The following is a 26,019-nucleotide window of genomic DNA, read 5'->3' as shown; positions in this document are numbered from 1 at the left end:
TGGGTCCTTACCTGTCATGTATGTCCTCCTGCCTGCAAACTTAAGGAAAACTTTGTCTTTGCCTCAGAGATCTACTTCTCAAATAGCTTTAACCACCATCTTTCATCAATTATAAGACACCCATCAGTTAAAGGTTGCTACATTTTTTCATGTGCCACAAAGAAAGAAAACAAGATTACAAAAATATGATACAATGCTTTCCTCTCACTTAAAACTTCTATTTTAAAAGTACAGAAGCTTTACAAAACTCCTTTAAACAGAGATTTTTATCATTTTAATATAATACTACAGAGGAAAATGTTGGATAGAGACACATGGACACTGAGAAATCTGCATCAAAGTATTAATAATTTAAAAGAGCTAAACTCTGAATGTGAGGAGATATTAGACATATCTTAACCAATTTGTATCACACATTTTCTTTGATTTAAATTTCTACGTAAAATTTTAATTTAGTTTAAATTACAATTTAAATTAAATATTTGATTTAATATTTAACAATTAAGTAAATCAAATACTTAATTTCATAATTAAATAACTTACATTAAATATTTAATTTAAATTTCTATGTTAATATCTAAATTACTTTATTTTTTTAAAAGGAAACTATGTGGCATGGGATTGGTTAAGGTACTTCCTCTCTATTATCAGAGGTATTGGTGATACATCATTTCATGAAAATTCTTTCACTGCTGTCTACGAAATTTTCTCCAAAGACACATATGCTTTATACAAGTTTTCATCATAGCATTTTCTTGATTTTACTGTCAGTCAAGATTTATATTCATTTCTGAAATAATCTTTAAGTAGTTTGCAGTCCATCCATTCGTAATACCAGTAATAACAATGAAGTTCACACACGCACGGACGAACAGTCGTCAGGAGAGCTACTTGTTCACAGTAACTCCTAGGCTGTTGATTATAGAACAGATCTTGATTTCATGAATATTAAATATGTGAAATATCTGCACCTTGGAATCACTGCAGTATAGTGGTCCTAATTCCTAGCCTCACGGTAAATGGGCTCTTTCCTTATGTGCTTGCTACTTGCTTTGCCCAGAACTATTTTTCTCTCATAATCCTTCCTGATTACAAGGCCTGAAACAAAAGTTTTCCTTCAACTTTGTAGTTTTGTTTCCTCATGTTTGTGGTTTTCTTGTCAACCAACTTCCCCAACTCTACCAAGAGCTTATAAAGGACTTTGCCCAAGTTTGTGGCTGACACACAAGCTGACTGATGCACGTGTGGTGAAACTGTGGGAAGTATTTGCCTAGAAAAAAATGCTGAAATATCGACTCTTACTGGACAAGCATCAAGGCACTATGCGGGAATAGGAGAAGTGGGAAACAGGAGAGCTCCGAGTAATGGCAATGAGAACATTTTCTCCATTTTGTGCAACTACTTCTTTGCAGTGGTTGTGTGTTTCATTATTTAGGGTCTTGTCATCTTTTCCCTATCACTGAATGTTTTTTGTGCCCTAAGGGATTAAGAAACACCCTTCTCACCTGAAAATCTGGGGGTGGTCTGGAAGCTAGGCAATGACTTGTGAAAGTGTCTGTGGACCACTGACTTCTATCTGTTTTGTTCAACTGCAGGAAACTTTCATCGCCAGATGTCCAATACTTTTTCTTTGATTCCCAACAGGTGTTAAATATTGATGTGACCAGCAGAAACATCAGCCTACATAATTTCACTTCATTGACATGGAGAAGCACGCTGACTTTTTAGAGCAAGATCCTAACCTTAAATGGCTTTGAAACTACTTGTATATTCGGTTGGCCAAAAAACTTCATTCGGATTTTTCCTCAAGATGTTACAGGAAAACCTGAACCTGCTTTTTTGGCCAACCCAATGCTTCATGCTTATAAAATTATTGTGTGTTGCTAATCAGTTTATACCCAGTATGGCTAAAATATTTTCTTAGTTTTGTTTTGTTTGGTCTGTGGTTTAGCCATAGGAGATGTGGAAAGCTGTGGGTTATCTTGATGTCTCTGGGTAATTAGTATGGTACTGCTGGCTCATCATATATTGACTGAAGATGCACTGGGTCCATGATGAAGCATGTGTGCATGTGTATGTGTGTATAATGAGGTGATAGGCCCACTCTTGCTAAATATACAAGCTACAGCTTTCCAGGACAGGTCAGGTCCTGGAGTTAACTAACACCACACACACACACAAAATATCCAGAAAGAACATCTGCCTGGTGGTTATAAGGAGATGGGATAGTATGCTAAGAGCATGATCCAAAGGGAAGAAAAGGCAAATGCAGGGAAGATAAGTAGGAAAGATGGGAGACAACAGGTGATAAGGACAAAAGTGATCATGACAAGTAAGAAGATAACACAAAATTATTAAGAATAGTAGCCTCATTAGAAGGAGGAAGGAAGAGCCAATTCATTTGAAAGCAAGAGGAAGGGTTAGGAGGAAATTCTTAGCACAAGGGAATAGGGCTGGGGTGAGATTTGAGCAGACAGAGTTGAAGGAAGGAGTTTGAATGTAAAAAGTAACTTTTTTTTTTTTGTTACTGTGGTGTGCTTTGAAATGTGTAAATCTTATTTCTCTATTCTGTGCCTAATGTACATAACCACAATTCACACAAATGCATGCAATTTATATGCCAAAGGAAAATAAATGAGCAGATTTGCAAGAGATTTTGAACTCTGTGGTAATTTGACCATGGGTAATCTCACTTTGGTATTAAGACTTCTTCTTATTTAGCCAACCCTTGTGAACTGGTCTTGTTCTCTTTGGCATCAGAGTGCCTGAAGGCTAATTCACCAATGGAATGAACAGATCTGTGATTATCCACCCTTTTCCTTATGTCTCTGGCATGGGTTTCTCTTAAGGCTTAGGTTTATGAGAGAGTGTACTTGGATAATTGTTGTTTTAATCATCATAAAAATTACTATATTTGGTAACATATCAACCCTGGAAAAAACAGAATTTGGAATGGTATTGGTTAAAACACTAGATGGTTAGAATTTGGGAATAAAGGAATTACATACTAATGTTTAACAAAGATATTTAAGTATTACTTGAAAATGAGTATATTGGAGATAGTGTTTACTTTTCTATGTCTTTTTAATTTCTTTTCTTTTTAAAATTGATGTATAGTTGATTTACAATATTGTGTTAGTTTCAGTTGTACATCAAAGTAATTCAGCTATATGTATGTATATGTTAATACATGCATATATATATTTTTTTCAGATTATTTTCCATTATAGGTTATTATAAGATGCTGAATACTGTTTCCAGTCAGAGAACATGTCTATAGTAAATCCTTGCTGCTTATCTATTTTATATACAGTAGTATGTATCTGTTAATGCCCCTACTCCTAATTTATCACTCCCACCTTTCCCTTTTCTTTCTTTCTTTTTTTTTTGATGCCAGGAAGCCAGATTATACTTGTATACTCATGTGTCAGTGCCTCCATAAGGCTACAGAAAGATAACATTATTAAACTGAGTTAGTGTTCTAATTATCAAAATAAAAAGCTTTTGGATGAGGGCTTGCACGAATTTAGGTAACTAGTGAAACATGGAAATATGGCCACAGGTACCCCTTGATCAAAAAGGTGGGAAACTTGTCAGCTATCCTATGATAGACCCAGGGAGGCCACCAGGAGGAAACAATTATTTACTTGATATTTGAGAAATATTTCATGTTATCATCAAGGACATATTGGTAGAAATTGGGTCTGGCTGCTACAAAATGCTCAAGAACATTTCTGACTAGAGAATCCTGGTTGCCAAGTTTCTGAGTGAGGCATGGAAGGGTTGACAACATTTTTAGAGTCAAGGACCCTCTTGGCAATCTAGTGGCACCTGTGGAACCCCTCCTAAGAGTGATGTTCTTAAATGCATAGAGTTTAATGCACACTGTTGGAGAAGAATCCTATTATATTAAAATGTGTGACTCATTCGTGTCCAACTCTTTGCGACCCATGGACTGTAGCCTGCCAGGCTCCTCTGTCCATGGGATTCTCCAGGCAAGAATCCTGGAGTAGGTTGCCATTCCCTTCTCTGGAGGATCTTCCCAACCCAGGGATCAAACCTGTGTCTCCTGCACTGTGGGTGGATTCTTTACCAGTGAGCCACTGGGGAAGCCCTCATTATAATAAAATACACTTCTGCAAAATGTTTTAAAAGTTTAATATAGTAATACATGAGGTGTTTAAAATTATAGCATTAAATAACAAGATTTAACTGTGTGTCTAATAATATCAGAGCTTCAATGTGATGAGCAGTTTGAACAACATTTTGAGATGTCTACTACAGTTTCTTAATGTGACGTGAAAATATTGTTGATTCTCTTTTTGAAAAACTCCTGTGCACTAGTAAAAATTACCGTGCCCTGCTGCCTCCATTCATAATCTAAGGAATTTCAGTTAGAAATTAGTGAAAAAAGATATATTTCCCCTATCTATGTTTATAGATTCCTAAGTTATACCTTTCAGAGTTCTGGGGACAAAAACCTTTTGAACTTAAGACATGTCAGCTTCCCAGACTTCAGTTCAGCAACTCAGACCCTGTGTAATTGTGATGGTTGCAAGAGTTCCCAAGCCTTATTCTGTCACCTTTTCTTGGATTCATTCATCCTTTTGGATTTTAAGCAGACATATGGACATGAAGACATTTAGTCTAGAATTAGAAAGATTCTGAACAGCTCTGGAAAAGATCAGTGCGGTATTTGTATCTCCCTTAGTTTCTCTCTCTGGAACAGAGGTATTCTTTTCTGAGTTTAAGGTTGATCCCACCTTGCTCCATCACAGGGGTTAGGTCTGCTGATCAGGGCATTTTGTATGGCTTTTGTCTGAGTGAGAAAATCTCAGAAGCAAGCTTTAGGGTCAGAGACTTGTCAGGTCATGTTGTCTCTCTGGGATGCTGTTTGCTCCCTTATCTGCAAAATACTGGTGTCAGACTAAAGCAATGACTTCCAGATGATAGGCTGTGCAGAGCTTTGGGCTCTTCCTTACCCTCCGAGAGTGGGGAGAAGGCAGAGTGGCAGGGTTCTGAGTGCCTAACCCTGGCTTCGGTCATTCACTAGCTTATGTACTGGAACTCTAGTTGAACAAAGGATTTTAAACGTATATTTAAATATATTAAGTATTATATATATATATATTTACATACTTAGTATATATTATATATGTTTAAAATTCTTTAAGTGGAGTATACATGCATGCATCCTTATGTATAGCACACATATCATATATATGTAAAAAACTTGAAAATCAGTGTACCAGATCAGCAGTCCTCAAATATTTTGGCCCCAGCATGTCTTTACATTCTTAAAAATGATTGCAGATTCCCAGAGCTTTTGTTCATGGGGTTGTAGCTATTGATAGCTATCATATTGAAAATTAAAGTAACTATATTTAAAAAAAAATTTAGTTGGAAAAGTTGCATAATTTTGCATTTTTACAAATTTCCTTAAAATCTGGCTCAATGGAGAAAAAAAGAATTCTCACAGCTGCTTCTACATTCAGTCTTTTGTGATCGCACATAATGTAGCCTCTGGAAAACTCCACCATATGCTTATGACAGTAAGACAGGCAAATAGCTTCTCAGTGTTTTTATGGAAATAGTTTTACCTTAAAAAAACTCCTGAAAAGGTCACTAAGACCTCCCAGAGGTTGATCCCCGGCCCACACTTTGAGGACCACTACACATGGAGCCATACACTGTGGCTACCCCAGAGCAGCTCCCAAAACATGGACCTATGCTTGTGACTCCTGGTCAGCTGTGAGGGAAAAGTCTGGGGTTCTTTTGACATATTCTGTCTTCTACAGGTCATATCATTTCACTTTATCTTTTCATGTATGCCAAAATGAAAAATAACAATCCCAAATATTTTCACTTAAAGAGGAAGAAAGTCTTTCTTTTCTATTAAGAGCATCCTTGTTATAACATTAGTGACTATAGGTACCTACAAAGACAATCTTGTGTTGACTTTGGCAGGTATGGTCTGGGTCTCACCAACATCCATCCCCTCCTTGTCATGGCAGCAATGTCATTGAGAGTTTGGCATCGGGCCTTGGAGGATGGGGTCATACATATTGTTGGTTTCTTTTTTTTTTTTTTAATTTTTATTAGTTGGAGGCTAATTACTTTACATCATTACAGTAGTTTTTGTTATACATTGAAATGAATTAGCCATGGATTTACATGTATTGGGTTTCTGATCTGAAGATTCCAACCATCTGTTTGCTTTTGTCTCTTACTGAGAGAAAAGAGTTCTGCCAGTAGTTCACTTTCCCATGCCTTCTTATCAATAAGCAATGGGAAGATGTTGGCTCACAAACTTGTCTCTTCCCTTCAAAATGTTTCTGTTACTTTTCCACAGCACAAGCGTGTGACCCAGTATCTTGCAGTCGCTAGTTAGCAAGACGGGATGGCAAAGCTTGCTATTTTCTGCCCTTTAGGAACAGATGATAGCTAGGATCATCAGTTAACATTTAGTATGAAAGATGTCACCAGTGGGCATGGGATGTGGGGAGTGAAGTGTAAACAACCACACAAAGAATAGAAAGATCTTGCGTAACAATAAATCTCTTGGCTTGATCTTTTGCCAGGATATTGTCCCAATTTGAAATGGGATACAGGTGCTATTTCCTCTAACAAAGGCTCTCCTATTTTGAAGCAAAAGATAAGGTGTATACGTCATTTCAGGAGTTTATAGAGGCAGAAACCAACTAAGTTTCTGTGTGTTTGTGTGTGGGTGTGTACTGGTCATACACTGAACTCTTGAAGCAAATAAACTCCTGTGGATACTATATTACTTGTGTGTTGTGTGTGTTCACTCTTTGTCACCCCAGGAACTGTAGTCCACCAAGCTCCTCTCTCCATGAGATTTTCCAGGCAGGAACACTGGAGTGGGTTGCCATTTCCTTCTCCAGGGGAATCTTCCTGACCCAGGGATCAAACTCATGTCTCTTGTGCCTCCTGCATTATAAGGCAGATTCTTTACCTGTAGTTCCACCTGGGAAGCCCTTAGTTATATTACTCTGATGCCCTCAAAAGATCGTATGCCCCTATGTATTGCTATATATAGAATATGCAATAGTGTCATATGTTGTTGGTGTGAAGGTGAAATGTTTCCACTACTTTGAAAAACTTCTAGAGTTCTTCAAAAAGTTAAAGCTGGAGTTGCCATAGGACTCAGAAGTTCCACTCTTAAGTATAGCCCCAAGAGAATTGAAAATACACATCTACACAAAACTTGTACATGTATATTCATAGTAGCATTGCTCATAATAGCTAAAAAGTATAATCAACCCAAATGTACATCAACTGATGAGTGAATAAACAGAATGTGACTACAATCTGTATCATCCAGCCATAAGAAGGAGTGAAGGGGACCTCCTTGGTGGTTCAGTGGTTACGACTCCATGCTCCCAAACCTGGGGGCATGGGTCCCATCCCTGGTCAGGGAGTAATATCATGTATGCTACATGGTGTAGCCAAAAGATTAAAAAAAAAAAAAAAGAAATAAAGGACTGATACCTGCAAGTACCAATACCTGCAACAAGATGAATAAACGTTGCAAAAGTTATACTAAGTGAAAGAAGTCACTTAGTGACTTAGTCACTTAGTGAAATCATGTATAATTCCACTTACATGAACTATTGAAATCATGTATAATTCCACTTACATGAACTATTCAAAATAGGCAGATCCATCAAAACAGGGAGCAGATTAGCAGTTGCCGGAACACAGGAGAGGGAAGGATATGGTTGCTTTTTGGTATGAGCAAATGTTCTGGAATTACATAGTTGTGATGATTGCACAACTTTGTGAATACACTAAAAAACCACTGAACTGTACACTTCAAAAGGATGAATGTCATGGTATGCAAATTACATTTCAAATTAAAAAAAAAAAAACTAGTTAGTGTAAGAACAAACAAATTTTTAAAAAGATATTAGTGATTCACTGAAGCTCCAGGAGGGCTAGAGCATCAGGCCTGTAAGCTCTGTGGTCAGAAAAGAGCCAAGATTATCTAGTGGGATATTCTATTGGCATTTCTCTTACCACATGTCTGGAAGTTTGTACCCCAGATGTGGGCATAGGATGCTACTAGGTCTCTGTTCCTGCTGCCTCTGGAATGTGTCTCTCCACCATCCTGGATTCCACATGACATTTCCTTCTTCCCTCTACTTTCTTCTGGATCACAGGCATAGACCACTGGCCACCCCCAGGCTCCTTGCCTCTACCTTGGCTAGAAGGAAGACTGTGAAATAGATTATCCAGCATCTTCCTTGGGGAGGCAGAATTCCCAAGATGGGAAGCTCCTTAAGTGATACAGAAGCTTTTTAAAAAATTATCATTATTATTTTATTTTTTACCATGCTGCATGGCTTGTGGGATCTTTGTTCCCTGACCAGGGATTGAACCTGTGTCCCTGCAGTATAAGTGATGAGTCTTAACCACTGGACCACCAGGGCAAGGTCCCTTGACAAGGCTTATAAAGATGCTGAGCAGTCAGAGAGCATGACAAATATATAGTAACGGTGCCTTCCTGCTTTAAGATAATATAATTTCCATTACAACGGTGTTTCTCTTATTAGGATAATTGGTGGGGAGGCTTATTTGAATTAATGAAAAGCTGAGTTATACCAGGAGAAGCTGGGGAGATAAAAAATGGAGAGAGAAACAGTGTGACGAACCAAGCATTATTCATTCTTTCACTTACTTATTCAACAAAGATCTGTATGTTTAAAAATATCAGTGGACAGTGGGTCGAATGCTAAGTACAGGAGATACAGGGCTGAAGAAGATGATTGAGACCCCAGTTCTTGAGTTCTTTAGGCTACATGGACAGACAAGCGAGTATAATAGAAGGTGACAAGCAAGTAATCGGATATGAACAGGAACACAGAAAAGACAAACTATTAGAAGAAACCCCGCCTTCCCCCTTTTATTTGCAAAGGGAGCTTTCCTCCTGTCACAAGGAAAATGAGGGACTTTTTATGGTCTTTTGGCAACTGCACTCGTCTCCTCCAATTGCCACTCACTTTATAGGGCAATAAATCGATCTTGGCAGAAGCTGACTTCATCAGCCCGATCACCTTTGCTCAGTGCTCCTCAAGAACCACTGAAGGACAGACACAGCACATAAAAAGATACGGCTATGAGGTGAGTGCTTTTCCCTCTGCACATAGTTCTTTGAACCAGCAGTGTGCCTTCCTTCTTGTATTGGCTGGAGAGGAGAGCCGTGTGTGTGTGTGTGTGTGTGTGTGTGTGTGTGTGTTTGGGGGAGGGTCTTGTGTGAGATGGACCTCTCTCCTGGGAAGAAATCAAGGAAAGAATAAACAGATGGACTCCTTCTGGTCACTCGCTGAATGTCGTGTGGATTGGGAGAAAGGTGAACTTGTCTCTTTGGGCAGAGAGGGAGATGGTTATCCAATCCTTAAGGGTTTTGGAAGAATAACCAGGATTTTTATTATTCTAAAATGCTGTTTGATACAGAAAAGAAGCTTTGGGCTGGGAGGGTATGTAGGCAGGGAAGAATTACTACCTTCAGGAATCCCCACTCCTACCCTCCGCGTGGATCACAATGGTTCCAATAGCTAGAAAATTCCTGGGGTTGTCCCAAGAGTGTCCTGAACCTCTGGGAATTACAGGTGCTGAAACTGCTTCTCCAAAAGGATTAAGGAACTGTGGAAGAGGTGCTTGCTTTTGGTTTGAGGAGACTGGACAGAAAAATCTCCCCATGGAGAGAAGTAGGATTTGGAGGAAGAGGCTAACTGATGAATAGTGTGTTCACTGTGATAGTGAGTCCTGGGCTTAATGGATGAGGAACTAGTCAGGTTATTGTCAACATATGGGCTGAGTCATTCAAATTTCTCTTACTGCCTGAAATTCCACCATCAGAGAGTTAGCTTCTAGAACTCTAAGCTCTTCAGTCTAGGAGATATTGTGGAGAGAGTAAGAATGGGCATGTGCACTCTCAGTTGTGTCTGACTCTTTGCAACCCCATGGACTGCAGCCTGGCAGGCTCCTCTGTCCCTGGAGTTTTCAGTCCAGATTACTGGAGTGGGTTGCCCTTTTCTTCTCGGGGGGATCTTCCCGACCCAGGGATCTAACCCGAGTCTCCTCTGTCTTCTGCATTGGTGGATGGATTCTTTACCACTGAGCTACCTGGGAGGTCTGAGAGTAAAAATATTCAAATTCTAATTTAGGAAGCAGGGCATCTCAGTTTTTACATCAGTTCCACAGCTAATTGTGATTAGACCAAGTTCCTTAACTTTCCCTTATAAATAGGAATCGTGACGCCTGCCTGATCAACCTTGACACAAGAATTTTATGGAAACATAGTCATATGAGATATATCTTACTGGACTGAGAGTAAATTTTTGAATAATTTAGGCCAGTGGAAGACACCTGACAGATTTAGGCAACTAGGAAAGAATGGAGAATAAAGAATCATTAATAAACTCCAACTTCAATCCCAAACCCCAATCCTCAACTCCACATTGGCAAATTGGCTGTAGATCTTTGCTCCTTACCCCCATTTCACAATTAAGGTGCTTCTTTTCTTGGCTTATTAAATATTAACCTAAAGGCAGACTCAGATGAAAAGTGAAGCTATACGCTTAAGAAAGTGCTTGTAGAAATGGTCATGGCATTGGGCTGGGGTTGAGAAGAGCAGGGGTGTGAGGGAATGGAAAGTTAAAGGATAGACAAAGTGAAAAAAGAGAGAATTCTTTATCTATATCAATTTATAGATTGTCACTGCACAAATGTTGGTTTGGTACAGCTGAAACCCAGGAGAAGAGGCTGAGGGACTGGGCATGGGAGGTGTCGTGAAGACCTTTGGTTACACAGCTGACAAATTTTTATTGTTTTCTGGAGAATTCCTGAAGACTTGAATACAAGAGAATAAAATGATTTTGTTCATGCTCTAGAAAGATCAATCCAGCTGCAGTGTGTTCAACAGATTTCAGGAGCAGGGAGGGTGGAAGCAGGGGCTATGGGAAAGCCGTGGTGACAGTTCAGGCCAGAAGTGATGGTCTGAATAAAGTGTTTCCAGTAGGAATGGAAAGAAAGGAACATCTTTGAAAGATATCGGTAAAGTATTTGACTGAACTTGTAGCTGGTTGTGAGAACTAACAGGAGAGGAGTCAGAAAAGGTTTCCAGGTTTTTGAAGAAATGTGATTCTGTTCCTTAAGGTATGAACTGTTTGAGAAGGAGTGAATTTGGCAGAATTGGTGAAGCTAGGACTGGACTGTGGGGAGAGATGATTTCATGTGTAAAGAAATTGAATTTAAGCTTGTGGGAAATCCAAATGAGACATCTAACAAACAGCTGAATATATGAAACCAAATCTCTGAGCTAGAAATATAGGTTGGATTGTCCTCAGATATTATTATACAAAGTCACAGGAGCAATGAAAATCACTAAAGGAGAGTGAGCAGTGGCCCCACGATGAAATACAGGTAATGTTACATTTCACAAAATAGGAGATTACAAAGAAAACTGAAGAGAAGCCAGAAGAGTAGTTAGGAAATTAAGACTGAATGATACCAAATGATCCAAAGCTGAAGAATTTTACAGAGAAGGAAGTGGTTGGTAGGGCTAGGGGATTAAGACAGTGCTCATTGTATTCAGCAGCTAAACCCTAGTGATCTTGGCAGGAGCAGTTTTAGTGGAATGCGGGAAACAGAATTCAAACCAGTAATATGAGAGGAAGGTAATGCAGAATGCATGGAATTATCATTTTGGAAAGTTCCCAAGAAAGGAAAAAGAAAGCTATAATGGTCTCAAGATGAATACAAAGTCATCAACAGAGTTTCAGGTGAAATTTTTGACCAGCCTAATATTTATGAGGGGAAAAGAGCAAATTCATAAGCAGAGGTGGATAATATAAGACAGAAGACACATACTTGGCAGAATAAGAAGTTTGAAAAATTCAAAGGCTCTGAGATCTAGGGAATAGATACTAGGATTATACTAAGACAAGAAGAGGAAAACTCTTCCATTGCAAAGAGAGAGAAAAGGACCAGAACTTACCCAAATATGGATAATTTTTATAGAAAAGCTCGAGTTGAGAAGCAGGGAGATAAAATAGCTGCTGCAAAATAGTTATCCTGTCTGGAATGTTGGAGATAATGTTGGAAATACACATCCAAATAGTTGAAATAGCCATTAGTCAGTATGAAAACTAAGATAAGAATTGAAGTTCTTTGATTCCTAGTTCAGTTCATACCCTCTAAAATACCAAATATTTTAAAAGTTGTATCTATGCCTGATGTTTAGAGCTTGGGTCTAGGCTCAATATTTAGAGCTACTGTGAGCCACCAAATTTACATGGATTTGTGTGCCATGACCATACAAGTAAGCATTGTATTGAAGATCAGGTCTAAGTTCATTTTTGTTACCCTATTCTTAAAAGGCTTAGTGAGCTCTAAACAATTAAACACCTCAGCATCACCAGCATAGGAATTGCAATAAGAAGACTAGGATTCAGGTTTTGCTACCTTCCCCCTCCTTGAGTGGAACTTCCTTCCTCTTCCCAGGGAGGGTGTGAAGATCAAAGTGACATCTAGAAGGGCTTTTGGAGCCATCTCAACCCTTTCTCTCTCTCCCATGCTCTGTTCCACTTCTCCTTCCCTCCTTTCAATTCTTTATGTCTGATATGTTTTTCCTTAGACAGTAATCAATCCCTTTGCAGACAAAAAGGACAAGAGTCCTACATGTGTTGGATGCACTGATAAGAGTTACTTGGAGACACTGTGATGGCCTGGAACAGATACTCCCTGGATTACATAAAGAAGAATGCTGATAATCATGTCAACTGGCAAGGAGTTGGCAGTCTAATCAGGAGCCTGCCTATTCTTTTGGAATGATGGGTTTTGCAGTTTACTTTAATCCTGTTTCCTGTGTCCATCTAGATGGCGAGGAAGCTTAGTGCATTGGAAATCCTTCTGATCATCTTCATCATAATTGTACTTGCTGTAGATATCCTCTTGCTGATGCTTCTGTTGGAGAACCCTCCAGGTAAGGGAGATGCCTGTGGCTGTTGGATTGGAAGGATTGAGACAGAAGTTCCTCAGGATGTCAAAGACATCTTTTTATTTCTTCATTCCTCAGCATGCTACCACATTGCATTATTCACAGTCTATAGCCACAATTAATTTAGATAAATTTCCAAATGCTGTGTTCTTGTTCTGCAACTATACCTAAAATTAAATGCTAGTAATATTCAAGGTCTCCCAAGTCCCATTTGATGTAATTTTAGAAAAATGCAAAATGAGACTCACCAGAAGCCTGTCCTTCAACCTAGAGCCATGAATGAAATAAGATATCAATGTATGGCAAAAACCACTACAATATTGTAAAGTAATTAGCCTCCAACTAAAATAAATAAATTTAAAAACAATAGTCTTCAAGAAGAATAGTTAACAGTGTGTAGTCCATTTACATTATGGAAAAAGAAATTGGGCTACAGTGGAGTTAGGGACTGATTAACTTGGCCTAAATATGTCAGTTACAATTCACCTCCAGCCCATATTCTGATTAAATGCCTAGGATTTCTTCACGGATACCTTTGAAATTCTTCTCTCATAGAAACATCCCACAGAATGCCTTCTTTCCGCCATATGAGCCACCAGGAAGCCTTCCCCGCCCACATTATACTCTAATTAATAATATACACAATACAAAAATAATTTCTTAAAATGAATTTGAGGTTTACTATGCTTGATAAAGCTCACTGTATCAATATAGATTTAGCATGTGGTGGAAAGAACCTGTACCCATAGCATAATCCTACTTACTCATTCTCTTCACCACTCTTCATAGTAAACATTGAGGTATTTTATAGGAACAATTATGATTTTGTGAGACGATATGAAAAAATATACGGGCCTTCTTTCCATAGTGTAGTAGTTATCACATTCACCTTACACGCTAAAGTTCCCCAGATCGAAACTGGGTGGAAACAGACTTTCTTTAGGTTCCCCAGGTGGCACCAATGGTAAAGAATCTGCCTGCCCATGTAGGAGACGTACGAGATGAGGATTCGATCCCGGGGTCGGGAAGATCCTGTGGAGAAGGAAACGGCAAGCACTCCAGTGTTCTTGTCTGAAAAATCCCATGGACAGAGGAGCCTGGCAGCCTATAGTGTGTGGGCTCGCAAAGAGTCGGACATGATTGTAGCAACTTAGCACATGAAAACTATAACTCAAAATGGATCAAAGTTCAAAATGTAACAGCCAAAACTATTAAATTCTAAGAAAAACATAGGCATAAATATCAATATTTGTGACCTTGGATTAGGCAATAGTTTCTTAGATATGATACTCAAAAAAAAAGCATAGTAGCCTAAAGAAAAAAAAAAAGAGCAAATTGGACTTCAAAATCAAAAAATTTTGTGCTTCAAAGAACACTACCAAGGAAGTGAAATGACAATCCACTAACGGAGGAACGTGTTTGCAAATGATGTGCTTGAAAATGGTCTAGCATTCAAAATATGTAAATCTTATGATTCAAAATTAGAAGAAAAATAATCAAATTTCTAAAATGAGTGCAGGATTTAACAGACATTTCTTCATGGAAGGTCTATAAATGGCCAATAAGCCATGAAAATAACAGTCAATATCATCAGTTGTTTGGGAAATTCAAGTCAAATGAAATATCCTTTACACCCACTGAAGTGAAAGTGTCTGACTATTTGTGACCCCATGGACTATACAGTCCATGGAATTCTCCAGGCCAGAATACGGGAGTGGGTTGCCATTCCCTTCTCCAGGGGATCTTCCCAACCCTGGGATTGAACCAGGTCTCCTGCATTGCAGGCAGATTCTTTACTAGCTGAGCCACAAGGGAAACCCTTTCCCTTGTGGAAGGAAATAGTCAATAAGTTAAAACCCAAATGTACATTAACTGATCAATAGATTTTAAGAAGTGTTATATTCATATCATGGAATATGATTCAGCTACGAAAATGAATAAAGTACTGTTACAAGCTGCAACATGAATTAACTTTGAAAACATTATACCAGGTAGGAGCTAGATGTAAAAGGCCACATATTTTATGATTCTGTTTAAATAAAATGTTCAGAATAGGCAAATCCATAGAGACAGAAAGTAGATTCACATTTACCAGGAACTGGGAGAAGAGAGAAATGGGAAGTGACTACTAATGAGTATGTGGTTTCTTTTGGGGTGATGAAAATGTTCTGGAATTAGATGGTCATGGTGGGACAACATTGTACAATATTATAAGCCACTGAATTGCATATTTAAACACATGAATTTTATGGTATGTGAATTATATCTCAAAAAACTCCCAGCAAAACAAAAAGTAAACATGTTGAACCCTTGGAGAAGTGTTAAACATTCTATGCAAATGTAGATCCCAGTTACTAGCGACTACTGACTGGAGAATTGACTGAAAGTCTAGGACTGCTTCTTCCCTGGGACTGTGAGTACACTCCACATTTTCAATATCATCCTGTAATTTCCCTGCAGGTGCTTCATTTGTTCCAGAGTGCCCAGAAATCCCCGAATCAGAAAGGATAGAGTGTGCCCCTGGCCAGGAGGTGACAGAGGTCAGAGAAATATGCTTCCTGCTGTGGGCCTGCTGGGTTTTATTGAAAAGAGGAGAATGTGCAGTGGGGAGATGGTGATGATAGGTGGATTATGGGCCTCTTGACTTGTTTGGAGAACTTTCTTTCTTGCCTGATGAAATAAACAGCAACACCGAGGAAATCAGGGAAGCAGCCACGGGTAGAAGGAAGAGGAGGAGGAACTAACCAAAGGGTTGGCCCATGGGGTCTGGAGTCCAGAGCAGAGGGAGAGCTCTGAATGTGTCCTACTGTGATTCCAAAGAGAGACACGGAGAGGTTAATGTTTGAAATCCACATTCCTTGAGAACAGCGGCCATCAAGCATATATAAATGCCTGAGTTGTTGTAGAGCCCAAATGACTTGTTATAACAAAAACCTTCTGAAATCATGTTACTGGCAAGTCATCCCAATGAACATATGTTAAAAAACATAGGTTTTCTACCTGAGTAGTTTCCATAAGAATATCAACTATTGGAAGCCTTCTTAGTTGCAGCTTAATGACTTTATCATAAAGGTATGCATATTTAGATTGTATTTCTTTATCTCATATTCTATATTCTACATCCCATTATTAGGACTGCATTAAATTTTAGGTTTAATTTAGGTAACAGTGATATGATTTTAAATCTTCTCATTTTAAAAACATGTTCAATATGACCTCTTTTCAACTCTTTTATGCATATATACATATTTCTCAACTGTCCTCATGTATATTTTCTTGCAGATGTATTATGAAATATTTTTCCTAGATGTTCCATAGATAGTTTCTGCTCTAAATATAGTTTATTATCTTTGCTAACTGGTGCTTCTTTTATTCAGTTCAGTTCAGTTCAGTTGCTCAGTCGTGTCCGACTCTTTACAATCCCATGAACCACAGCACGCCAGGTCTCCCTGTCCATCACCAACTCCCGGAGTCCACCCAAACCCATGTCCATCGAGTCGGTGATGCCATCCAGTCATCTCATCCTCTGTCGTCCCCTTCTCCTCCTGCCCTCAATCTTTCCCAGCATCAGGGTCTTTTCAAATGAGTCAGCTCTTCGCATCAGGTGGCCAAATTATCGGAGTTTCAGCTTCAGCATCAGTCCTTCCAATGAACACCCAGGACTGATCTCCTTTAGGATGGACTGGTTGGATCTCCTTGCAGCCTAAGGGGCTCTCAAGAGTCTTCTCCAACACCACAGTTCAAAAGCATCAATTCTTTGGTGCTCAGCCTTCTTTATAGTCCAACTCTCACATCCATACATGACCACTGGAAAAACCATAGCCTTGACGAGATGAACCTTTGTTGGCAAAGTAAAGTCTCTGCTTTTTAATATGCTGTCTAGGTTGGTCATAGCTTTCCTTCCAAGGAGTAAGTGTCTTTTAATTTCACGGCTGCAATCACCATCTGCAGTGATTTTAGAGCCCAGAAAAATGAAGTCTGACACTGTTTCCACTGTTTCCCCATCTTTTTGCCATGAAGTGATGGGACCAGATGCCATGATCTTAGTTTTCTGAATGTTGAGCTTTAAGCCAACTTTTTCACTCTCCTCTTTCACTTTCATCAACAGGCTCTTTAGTTCTTCTTTACTTTCTTCCATAAGGGTGGTGTCATCTGAATATCTGAGGTTATCGATGTTTCTCCCGGCAATCTTGATTCCAGCTTGTGCTTCTTCCAGCCCAGCGTTTCTCATGATGTACTCTGCATATAAGTTAAATAAACAGGGTGGCAATATATAGCCTCGATGTACTCCTTTCCCAATTTGGAACCAATCTGTTGTTCCATGTCCAGTTCTAACTGTTGCTTCCTGACCTGCATACAGGTCTCTCAAGAGGTAGGTCAGGCGGTCTGGTATTCCCATCTCTTTCAGAATTTTCCACAGTTTATTGTGATCCACACAGTCAAAGGCTTTGGCATAGTCAATAAAGCAGAAATAGATGTTTTTCTGGAACTCTCTTGCTTTTTCGATGATCCAGAGGATGTTGGCAACTTGATCTCTGGTTCCTTTGCCTTTTCTAAAACCAGCTTGAACATCTGAAAGTTCACGGTTCACGTATTGCTGAAGCCTGGCTTGGAGAAATTTAAGCGTTACTTTACTAGCATGTGAGAAAAGACTATTTTATATTTACTGAATATTATATGTGTGTTAAATATTATATTTTAAATTTTTATTATATATTATATTGATAAAATATATATTATGCTATAACATATTATATTAATTATACAATTTGACCAATTTAAATTTCTCATTGTTTCTAAAGTGGTTTATATAGCTCATTTTATTGTTATTGAGTATATACTTATAAGGCCTTTCCTGGTGACTTAGATGTAAAGAATCTGCCTGCCAGTGCTGGAGACCTGGATTCAATCCCTGAGTAGGGGAGATACCCTGGAGAAGATATGGCTACCCACTCCAGTATTCTTTCCTGGATAATCCCATGGATAGAGGAGCCTGGTAGGTTACAGTCCATGGGGTCACGAAGAGTCAGACACAACTGAGAGACTAACACAGCAACCCATATAGTTATACTCTAGGCAAATAATTATACATAATGAAAAAAAATCCAGTTCATAGGATTTTTATCTTTATTATCTTCCATGATATCACAAAAATGTTTTCTCAAAGTATTTGTACCAGTTTACATTCCCTCATGAGTTCATTTGCTCTATATCCTAACCTACTCTTCGTATGTTTTTCTTTTTCAATATAACTATTCTGTGGCTTTAATTTGTGTTCCTCATGGCAACCCACTCCAGTACTCTTGCCTGTAAAATTCCATAGATTATCTGGGGGAGCCTGGTAGGGTGCCATCCATGGTGTCACAAAGGGTCAGACTCGACGGAGTGACTTCACTTTCTTTCTTTCTATAGTTCCTTTTGGAGAAGGAAATGGCAACCCACTCCAGCATTCTTGCCTGGAGAATCCCATGGACAGAGGGGCTTGGTGGGCTACAGTCTATGGGGTTGCAAAGAGTCAGACACGACTAAGCAACTAACACACACATACATGACTAATGAAGTTAGACACTTTCACACCCTGATTGGCTAGATGGATAATCATATTTGTGAAGGGTCTTTTCCGTTTCCTTTTTTGTCTAGTTTTTTCTATTGGCTATTCATATTTTTCTTATCGCTTTGCAGTATTTACATATTCTGGATGCAAATCTTTTGTCATATAAATTTTAAGTATTTCCTCACACTGTGGTTTGACTTTTAACACTCTTCATGGTGACTTTTGATGAAAAAGTTTTTAATTTTAACAAACCTACTTTATCAGTTTTATACAGTTAGTGTATTTTGTATTCTATTTAAAAATTCTTGCTTACTCCAAGGTTAAAAAAACTGTATTTCTATTATTTTTCCTCTAAGGGCATTGTTGTTTTTATCTTCCACACTGAGATCTTAAAATAAGTCTAGAGTTGACTTTTGTGTATGGTGTCAGGTAGGAGTTCAGAATATTTTTTTCTTGAATTTCTAATAGACCCATCACTGCTTACTGAAATTACCATTTTTCACCCTCTGCATTGTAGTGCCACCTTTACTATAAATCATATATGCTTGTTTATGTTGATCTATTTCTAGAGTCTCTATTTTGTTCCATTGTTAGTTCGTCTGCTCTTTTGCTAATTTCATATTACCTTCATTTTTGTTAGTCAGTTGTGTCCAGTTCTTTGTGACTCCATGGACTGTAGCCCTCCAAACTCCTTGTCCATGGGATTCTCCAGGCAAGAATACTGGAGTGGGTTGCCATTCCCTTCTCCAGGTGATCTTCCCGACCCAGGGATCAAACCCAGGTCTCCTGCATTGCAGGCAGATTCGTTACCTTCCAAGACACCAGGGAAGCTCTTTATTATAGCTTTATAGTATATCTTGGGGCTTCCCTGCTGGCTCAAATGGTAAAGAATTTGTCTGCAATGTGGGATCCGCAGAGATGCAGCTCTATCTTGGGTCAGGAAGATCCCCTGGAGAAGGAAATGGCTACCCACTCCAGTTTTCTTGCCTGCCTGAAAAACCCCATGGACAGAGGAGCTTGGTGAGCTATAGTCCATGGAGTCACAAAAGAGTCAGACCAGACTAAGCGACTAAACAACAACAACATAGTAATTCTTGACAAGTAGTTGAGAAAGTTCTCCAAATTATTCTTATTTTTCTTCAAGATTGCCCAGCTTATTTTTGACCCTTTAGATTTCTGAATAAATTTTAGAATCAGTCTGTCAGCTTCTTCTCAAAACCCACCAGAAATTTGATTCTGATCACATAAAATTCACAGATTAATTTTGGGAGAATTTACATCTTTATAAGAGTGAATATTCTAATCCATGAATGTGATATATTCCTCTACTTATTAAGATTTTAGTTTTGAGATTTTTGGTACAGAGGACTTGAAAGTTTTCTCCAAAATTTTTCTAAGTACTTTATGTTTGATTTTATTTAAATATTATTTTTAATTTTCTATTTAGCTGTTGTTAGCATATAGATTTAAGTTGATTTTTTAAATATTTGCTGATCTTGAAATGGAAATCACACTAAATTAACTTATTGATTCTCCTAGTTTGTCTATGGACTCTTGCATTTTCCTTTTACAACAGTGTTACCTGCAAATAATGACCATTTAAGATTTTCTCAAATGTACATTTTTCTCCTTGTAACACTAAGGATACTTTTTCATTCTAATTTTTCTATATACTTTGGGATATGCAGCTATAGTAAGTTTTAGAAAATGGAGACTGATTTCAAAGAATATAAGTAATAACATTTCAGTAAACATTAAAAGTTAAATTTCAGTAAACATTAAAAATAAAGTATAAAATGGTAAAAGTAAAAGTAAAATGTTAAATCTAAAGAGGAAGCTCTGCTTTTGAAGGAAGTTGGCTACATTCAGAGAATTAAAGCATCTATCAGAGACTCTACTGAAAAAAAATCCTTGCCTCAAATGGAAGTTGAATAAGATAATTTCCAAGCCAATTTCCAGTTCTCAAGTTCTATTAGTCAGTAATTTCTGAGGGCAAAATGACATAAAAATCTATGTGAAAGACAACTGGAGCATACTCTTTAGAAAAGTTTGGTGTTAAGGAAAGCATAGAGATAGATTTGTTATGAGTCAATTGCCATAATCCAGGTGTGAGTTTATGAGGATCTGTGTTATTGTGTAACTACGGAAACCAGAAAGGCCGTATGTATATCTCAAAGGTTTCACTTCTGGTGTCTGGGATTCAGGAAGTGCCTTAAAACTGAGACAGGAATGTTAGGGCAGACTTCATGCGAAAGTGTTGTGTTTATCTGACTGTATTGGATTTCTAGTCTTAACTTTTTTCTTTTTTAATAGAGGTTGGTAGACTTTGGAACAATTTATGGCAATGTAACTGACCTTTTGTACTTTAAAGATCTCAGCCTCAGAGGTAGCAGGGCTATTTAAATATCTGTCTCAGATTTAGGAAACTCAACAGCCTAGAAGTTATTCCAAATCCCCAAACTTCTCCACTGATCCCTTCCAATCTATTTTGTATTTAAAGAGGATGAAGCAGGAATATCAGTTATATATTTGGAGAATTAGTAAGTACTTTTAAGGCGATTGTATGGCTATAATGTAATTTTTGTTCTGTCTAAGTTGTGTCTGACTCTTTGTGAGCCCATGGACTGCAGCATGCCAGGCTTCCTTTTCCTTCCCTGTAATTGCTTCGTTTATAATAAGCATGAAAGGTTGATCTGTTATATTTACTTAGTTATTTTAATTTAATTTATTTGTTTTTAACTGGAGGATACTTGCTTACAACATTGCATTGGTTTCTGCCATACATCAACATGAATCAGTCAGAGGCATACACATTTATACTGTGGTTTTTCAGAGCAATTACAATAGATGTTAGCATCTAAAATATTTTCTAAATGAGTAGTATTGTGACATATTCTTTGGTTTTTTAAATCACAAAATCTGTACTTGGATATATTCCTTTAATAAGAAAGATTCAGACATTATAGTTATGTACAAAATAAAAATAGGGAAGTCCTTATTTGTAATGCCTTCTCTTTATTTCTAAATCACCTACTCAGAATCAGATAAAGAGCTTTGTATGTATCCTTCTCTTGATCTTGCTAAGCTTTTGCCTATGTTAACATAGGTATTTATATATTTTGTACATATATTTATATATTTTTGGCTTTGTTTTCACATGAATTTAGTTGTACTATTTATCTTATTTAATAACTTGCTTTTAAAATTTGGAGCATTTTTATATATTAAAAAGTGCTTGAGATGATCATCTAATATTTTTTTTTGGTCAATGTTGTGAATTATACTAAAAAGATTTCTTAATTTTGAACCACTGTAGCATTCTCTTGAGAATCCTCTCTTGACTATTATGAGTTAATTCTTTTAATACCCTAATGAATTCAGATTGCTAACATTTTATTAAAATTTTACATATTTATCTTTTTTAAGTGAAATTGGCTTATACATTTTTATATGATTGTTTGCTTGGATTCTCCTTATCTAGTTTGTTGCTAGGATTATTCTAGTCTAATAAAATTAATCAGAAAACTTCTTACCTTGTTCTGAAAATATATATGTTACATGAGAATATTCTATTCCCTAAATCATATGGGCAAAATATCATTTTTCTAGGGAAAGGCCTTTGACTACTTTTTATAATTTTCATGGTTAATGATCATTTGATTTTTTATCTCTTCCTATCTAATCTTGATTATCTAATGTTTCACGATTTGAAGATTCAAATTACAGTTTCCCATTCATTGGTAAATATTTAATCCTAGTATCTGTTGTCATTCTGCGTTTTTTGTTCCTAATGTTGTTTGTCACCCCACCTTTGTCAAAATAGGACTTGATAATGTTTTCATATTTCTTAGATCTTTTCAAAGAGTCTCCTTTAGGTTTATTGATCTGCAAACTAATACCAAAACATGTCTTCACACTATAATAATTATCAGGGTGGAATGACAGCAGGAATTGATATGTACATCATTAGAATATGATAAGAAGTTCCCAAACACATATTCATATTCTCATACTTGTACACTTAAATTTAGTTCATAATAAAAATAGAATTTCAAATCAATAGTAGAAGCTAGGTCTATTTCATGGAGATGTCTGGCTTACTTTACTATGCTTGCTGACAGCACAACGGCACATATTCTTAGATTATTACCTGGGAAACAAACTGCATGTTTTTAATTGATTGTAGGTACTTGCTTCTTTTCTCTTCCATTAGTTACTGCTTTTACTTATTAGCTTTCCATGTAGCTTTTATGGCTTTATTTTGTTCTTTTCCAGTTTCCTGTGTTGTATATTGAGTTGCTTGTGATATATAACATTACTTTCTCTCTTTCCGTGGTTCCCCCTTCCCTCCTCCATTTCTCTTTTTACTCCTTTTGGAATCTTCTAGCTGAGTGCTGCTCTGTGAGTCCACTGGTCACTTGACTTATCCTTTCTTCATCCATTTCTTTATCTTTGTGTATTATGTTCTTGGATAATCTTAAAATGAATTAAAACTATTTTCTTGCCTTGATACTTCTTTCTGTTATTGTTTCCTTTTTGTTATTCAGTACAAATATTGAGTTTGAAACCTTGCTGTTAGATACTTTCACTTTCAGTGCTCTTTATTGCTTTTCTTAATGGAAGCAACTGCTGTGTGCCCGTGTCTGAAGGTAGAAATTATGTTTATTTTGAAGGCTAATAATGTTTTTTCTATTAACTGCTTCCTCCAATTTGCTTATTAAATTTGGTCCCTTCCTATCATGATGTTCATTTCAGTCACTCAGTTTTGTCTGACTCTTTGCGACCCCATGGACTGCAGCACGCCAGGCTTCCCTGTCCATCACCAATCCCCAGAGCTTACTCAAACTTATGTCCATGGAGTCAGTGATGTCATCCAACCATCTCATCCTCTGTTGTCCCTTCTCCTCCTGCCTTCAATCTTTCGCAGCACCAGGGTCTTCTCAAATGAGTCAGTTCTTTGCCTTAGGTGGCCAGAGTATTGGAGTTTCAGCTTCAGCATCAGTCCTTCCAATGAATATTCAGGACTCATTTCCCTTAGGATAGACTGGTTGGATCTCCTTGCAGTCCAAGAGACTCTCAAGAGTCTTTTCCAACACCACAGTTCAAAAGCATTCATTCTTTGGTGCTCTTTTTTGGGCTCCAAAATCACTGCAGCTGGTGACTGCAGCCATGAAATTAAAAGATGCTTGCTCCTTGGAAGAAAAGTTATGACCAACCTGGACAGTATATTAAAAAGCAGAGACATTACTTTGCCAACAAAGGTCCATCTAGTCAAAGATATGGTTTTTCCAGTAGTCATGTATGGATCATGATATTAGTTTCTCTCAAATTTTGGGTGGCTTGACTGTCATCTTTGTATTTCATTGTCTATGACTGCCTGTCCTATTTACCTTAGCTCATGCTGAGAATTGAGGAGGAGAGGGCTGCTGGAGAGAAAAATGGATACTTATCTGGGAGTGGTGCTGGTGGCTGGGGGGGGCGGGGTGGTGGGGTTGGGGCGGGGCAGTTTATTAGCTGCTGCGTTGCCATACCTTCTGGCTCCCAGCATGTCTCCTCACTCCCTTACTCACTTGCTCAGTTGTGTCTACCCTTTGTGATCTGGTGGACTATAGCCCACCAGGCTCCTCTGTCTATGGAATTTTCCAGGCAAGAATACTGCAGTGGTTGTCATTTCCTCCTCCAGGGAGATCTTCCCGACCCAAGGATCAAACCTATGTCTCCAGCATCTCGTGCGTTGGCAGGAGGATTCTTTACCACTGAGCCGCCTGGGAAGCTCCCTCGGTCCCTCAACCTATCAATAAACACTTTTGGATGCCCACCCATTAGCAGGAGCTAACCAGTATCTGTGAGAGCTTCCCAATTAATCATCTGCGGCTACATCCCAGGTTTCTCTTGCACTTCTCCACACCTACTTGACTTGGAGCTGTTCTTTTTCTTCTCTTGTGTTTTAAGCTATGAATATGTGTTTTCCCTAGAGCTGATAAAGTTGATTTTCTGTGTTTCAGGAACTTCACAACTTTTCTGGTCTGCTGTACTGAACTATATTTTGCTGTTTTACAATGGATTTGTAATTTCTTTCTTAATGATACTTCTGTCAATTCACTTAGAATCAGTTGGGTGGAGAGGTGCCAACCTGTGCTTATTTCAACATTTCGGTTCAATTTGCCATCTATTTAATTTATTATAACAAAACAAATTTTTAAGTAAATTAATCTATCATTGAAACATGTATATTATCATATGTGAAACAGATCGCCAGTCCAGGTTCAATGCATGAGACAGGGTGCTCAGGGCTGGTGCACTGGGATGGCCCTGAGGGATGGGATGGAGAGGGAGGTGGGAGGGGGGTTCAGGATGGGGAACACATGAAAAAACAATCTGTAGGAACTTTAGAAAATACACCTCACCAAATGATAGTAATTTTTAAAAAATCTATAATCGAGCCACTGTGAGAAACCACGTGTGGTTTATTTTTAACTTGTGGACACTGTAAATTTGTTTGACATCACTGTCTATCCTAGTTTGATCTTAACTTTCTCAGTGTTCCTTTGATTTCCTTTTCTTATTTCTTAGAAATGCATTTCTTCATGCTATGTGCAGGCTAAGTCACTTCAACTGTGTCCGACTCTTTGTAATCTCATGGACTGTAGCCCGCCAGTCTCCTCTGTCCATGGGATTCTCCAGCCAAGAATATTGGTGTGGGTTGCCGTACCCTCCTCCAGGGGATTTTCCAAACCCCGGGGATCCAACCCAAATTTCTTATGTCTCACCTGCATTGGCAGGTGGGTTCTTTACCACTAGTGCCACTTGGGAATCCACATATTGTTAGCTATTTCCATGGCTCTTCCTTGTGAGAAAGTCCACAGTGTTTGGTCCAGCATTCATCTCACTGTTGGCATGGATACTGTGAGCCTCCAGTCTCACTTCTCTCCCGTGGTATTCTTGGCACAACGAACTGACGGATCTATTGAGTGTCTTGTGCATTGCTGCTTTCTCTGCTTGGAGTCCTGCTCTGCTGGTCATGTGTCTAACCCCTCCTATTGCATTAGGGCTGGACTTACCTTTCACTTGCCTAGATGCCCACCCTACCCCCACCCTTACCCCAGTCTTCTAGGCTGGACATGTTGGCTGGTATGTGTGTCCCCTCAGCCCCAGGGCACACCATTGCAGCACTCATCATATTGTGAGTACCTGGATTTACAAATTGATTGTAAGTTTGCTGAAGGCAAGAACTGGGTCTTATTTATCTGTATTATTATTAATAGTCCCATGTTGAGTAGGTAATACATGCATGTTGGATGGCTGGATAAATGTATGAATAAAAGAAGAATGAATACATGACTGAATGGAATTGTGCCCCATCAGAAATTCTTCTTGCAGTAAAATTGGTTACAAATAAATAGATGACTAGTATTTTCCTTCATTTCATGTAATGCTCATT

The 26,019-nt window shown here is 38.2% G+C and overlaps 2 protein-coding genes across 3 annotated transcripts in view; both read left to right on the top strand.

Annotated features, from left to right (window-relative positions):
• MGAM (maltase-glucoamylase) overlaps positions 1 to 2,654 on the top strand; it is a 93,759-nt gene extending 91,105 nt beyond the window's left edge. For both annotated transcript variants that reach the window (XM_020911014.2, XM_070464180.1), the window contains exon 48: positions 1,645 to 2,654. In XM_020911014.2, the coding sequence (XP_020766673.2) occupies positions 1,645 to 1,728 (84 nt within the window). In that variant the 3' untranslated portion in view covers positions 1,729 to 2,654. The remainder of the gene's footprint in view (positions 1 to 1,644) is intronic.
• A 6,168-nt stretch (positions 2,655 to 8,822) lies between these two features.
• Positions 8,823 to 26,019, top strand: part of MGAM2 (maltase-glucoamylase 2 (putative)) — a 94,453-nt gene continuing 77,256 nt past the window's right edge. The window contains exons 1-4 of the mRNA XM_070461295.1: positions 8,823 to 8,861; positions 9,031 to 9,144; positions 12,904 to 13,009; positions 15,485 to 15,564. Of these exons, the coding sequence (XP_070317396.1) occupies positions 8,823 to 8,861; positions 9,031 to 9,144; positions 12,904 to 13,009; positions 15,485 to 15,564 (339 nt within the window). The remainder of the gene's footprint in view (positions 8,862 to 9,030; positions 9,145 to 12,903; positions 13,010 to 15,484; positions 15,565 to 26,019) is intronic.

This window comes from Odocoileus virginianus, chromosome 1 (genome assembly GCF_023699985.2).
Source record: "Odocoileus virginianus isolate 20LAN1187 ecotype Illinois chromosome 1, Ovbor_1.2, whole genome shotgun sequence".
NCBI lineage: Eukaryota > Metazoa > Chordata > Mammalia > Artiodactyla > Cervidae > Odocoileus > Odocoileus virginianus.
The sequence above is the reverse complement of the archived record's forward strand: the minus strand, read 5'-3'. Positions and strand labels throughout refer to the sequence as shown.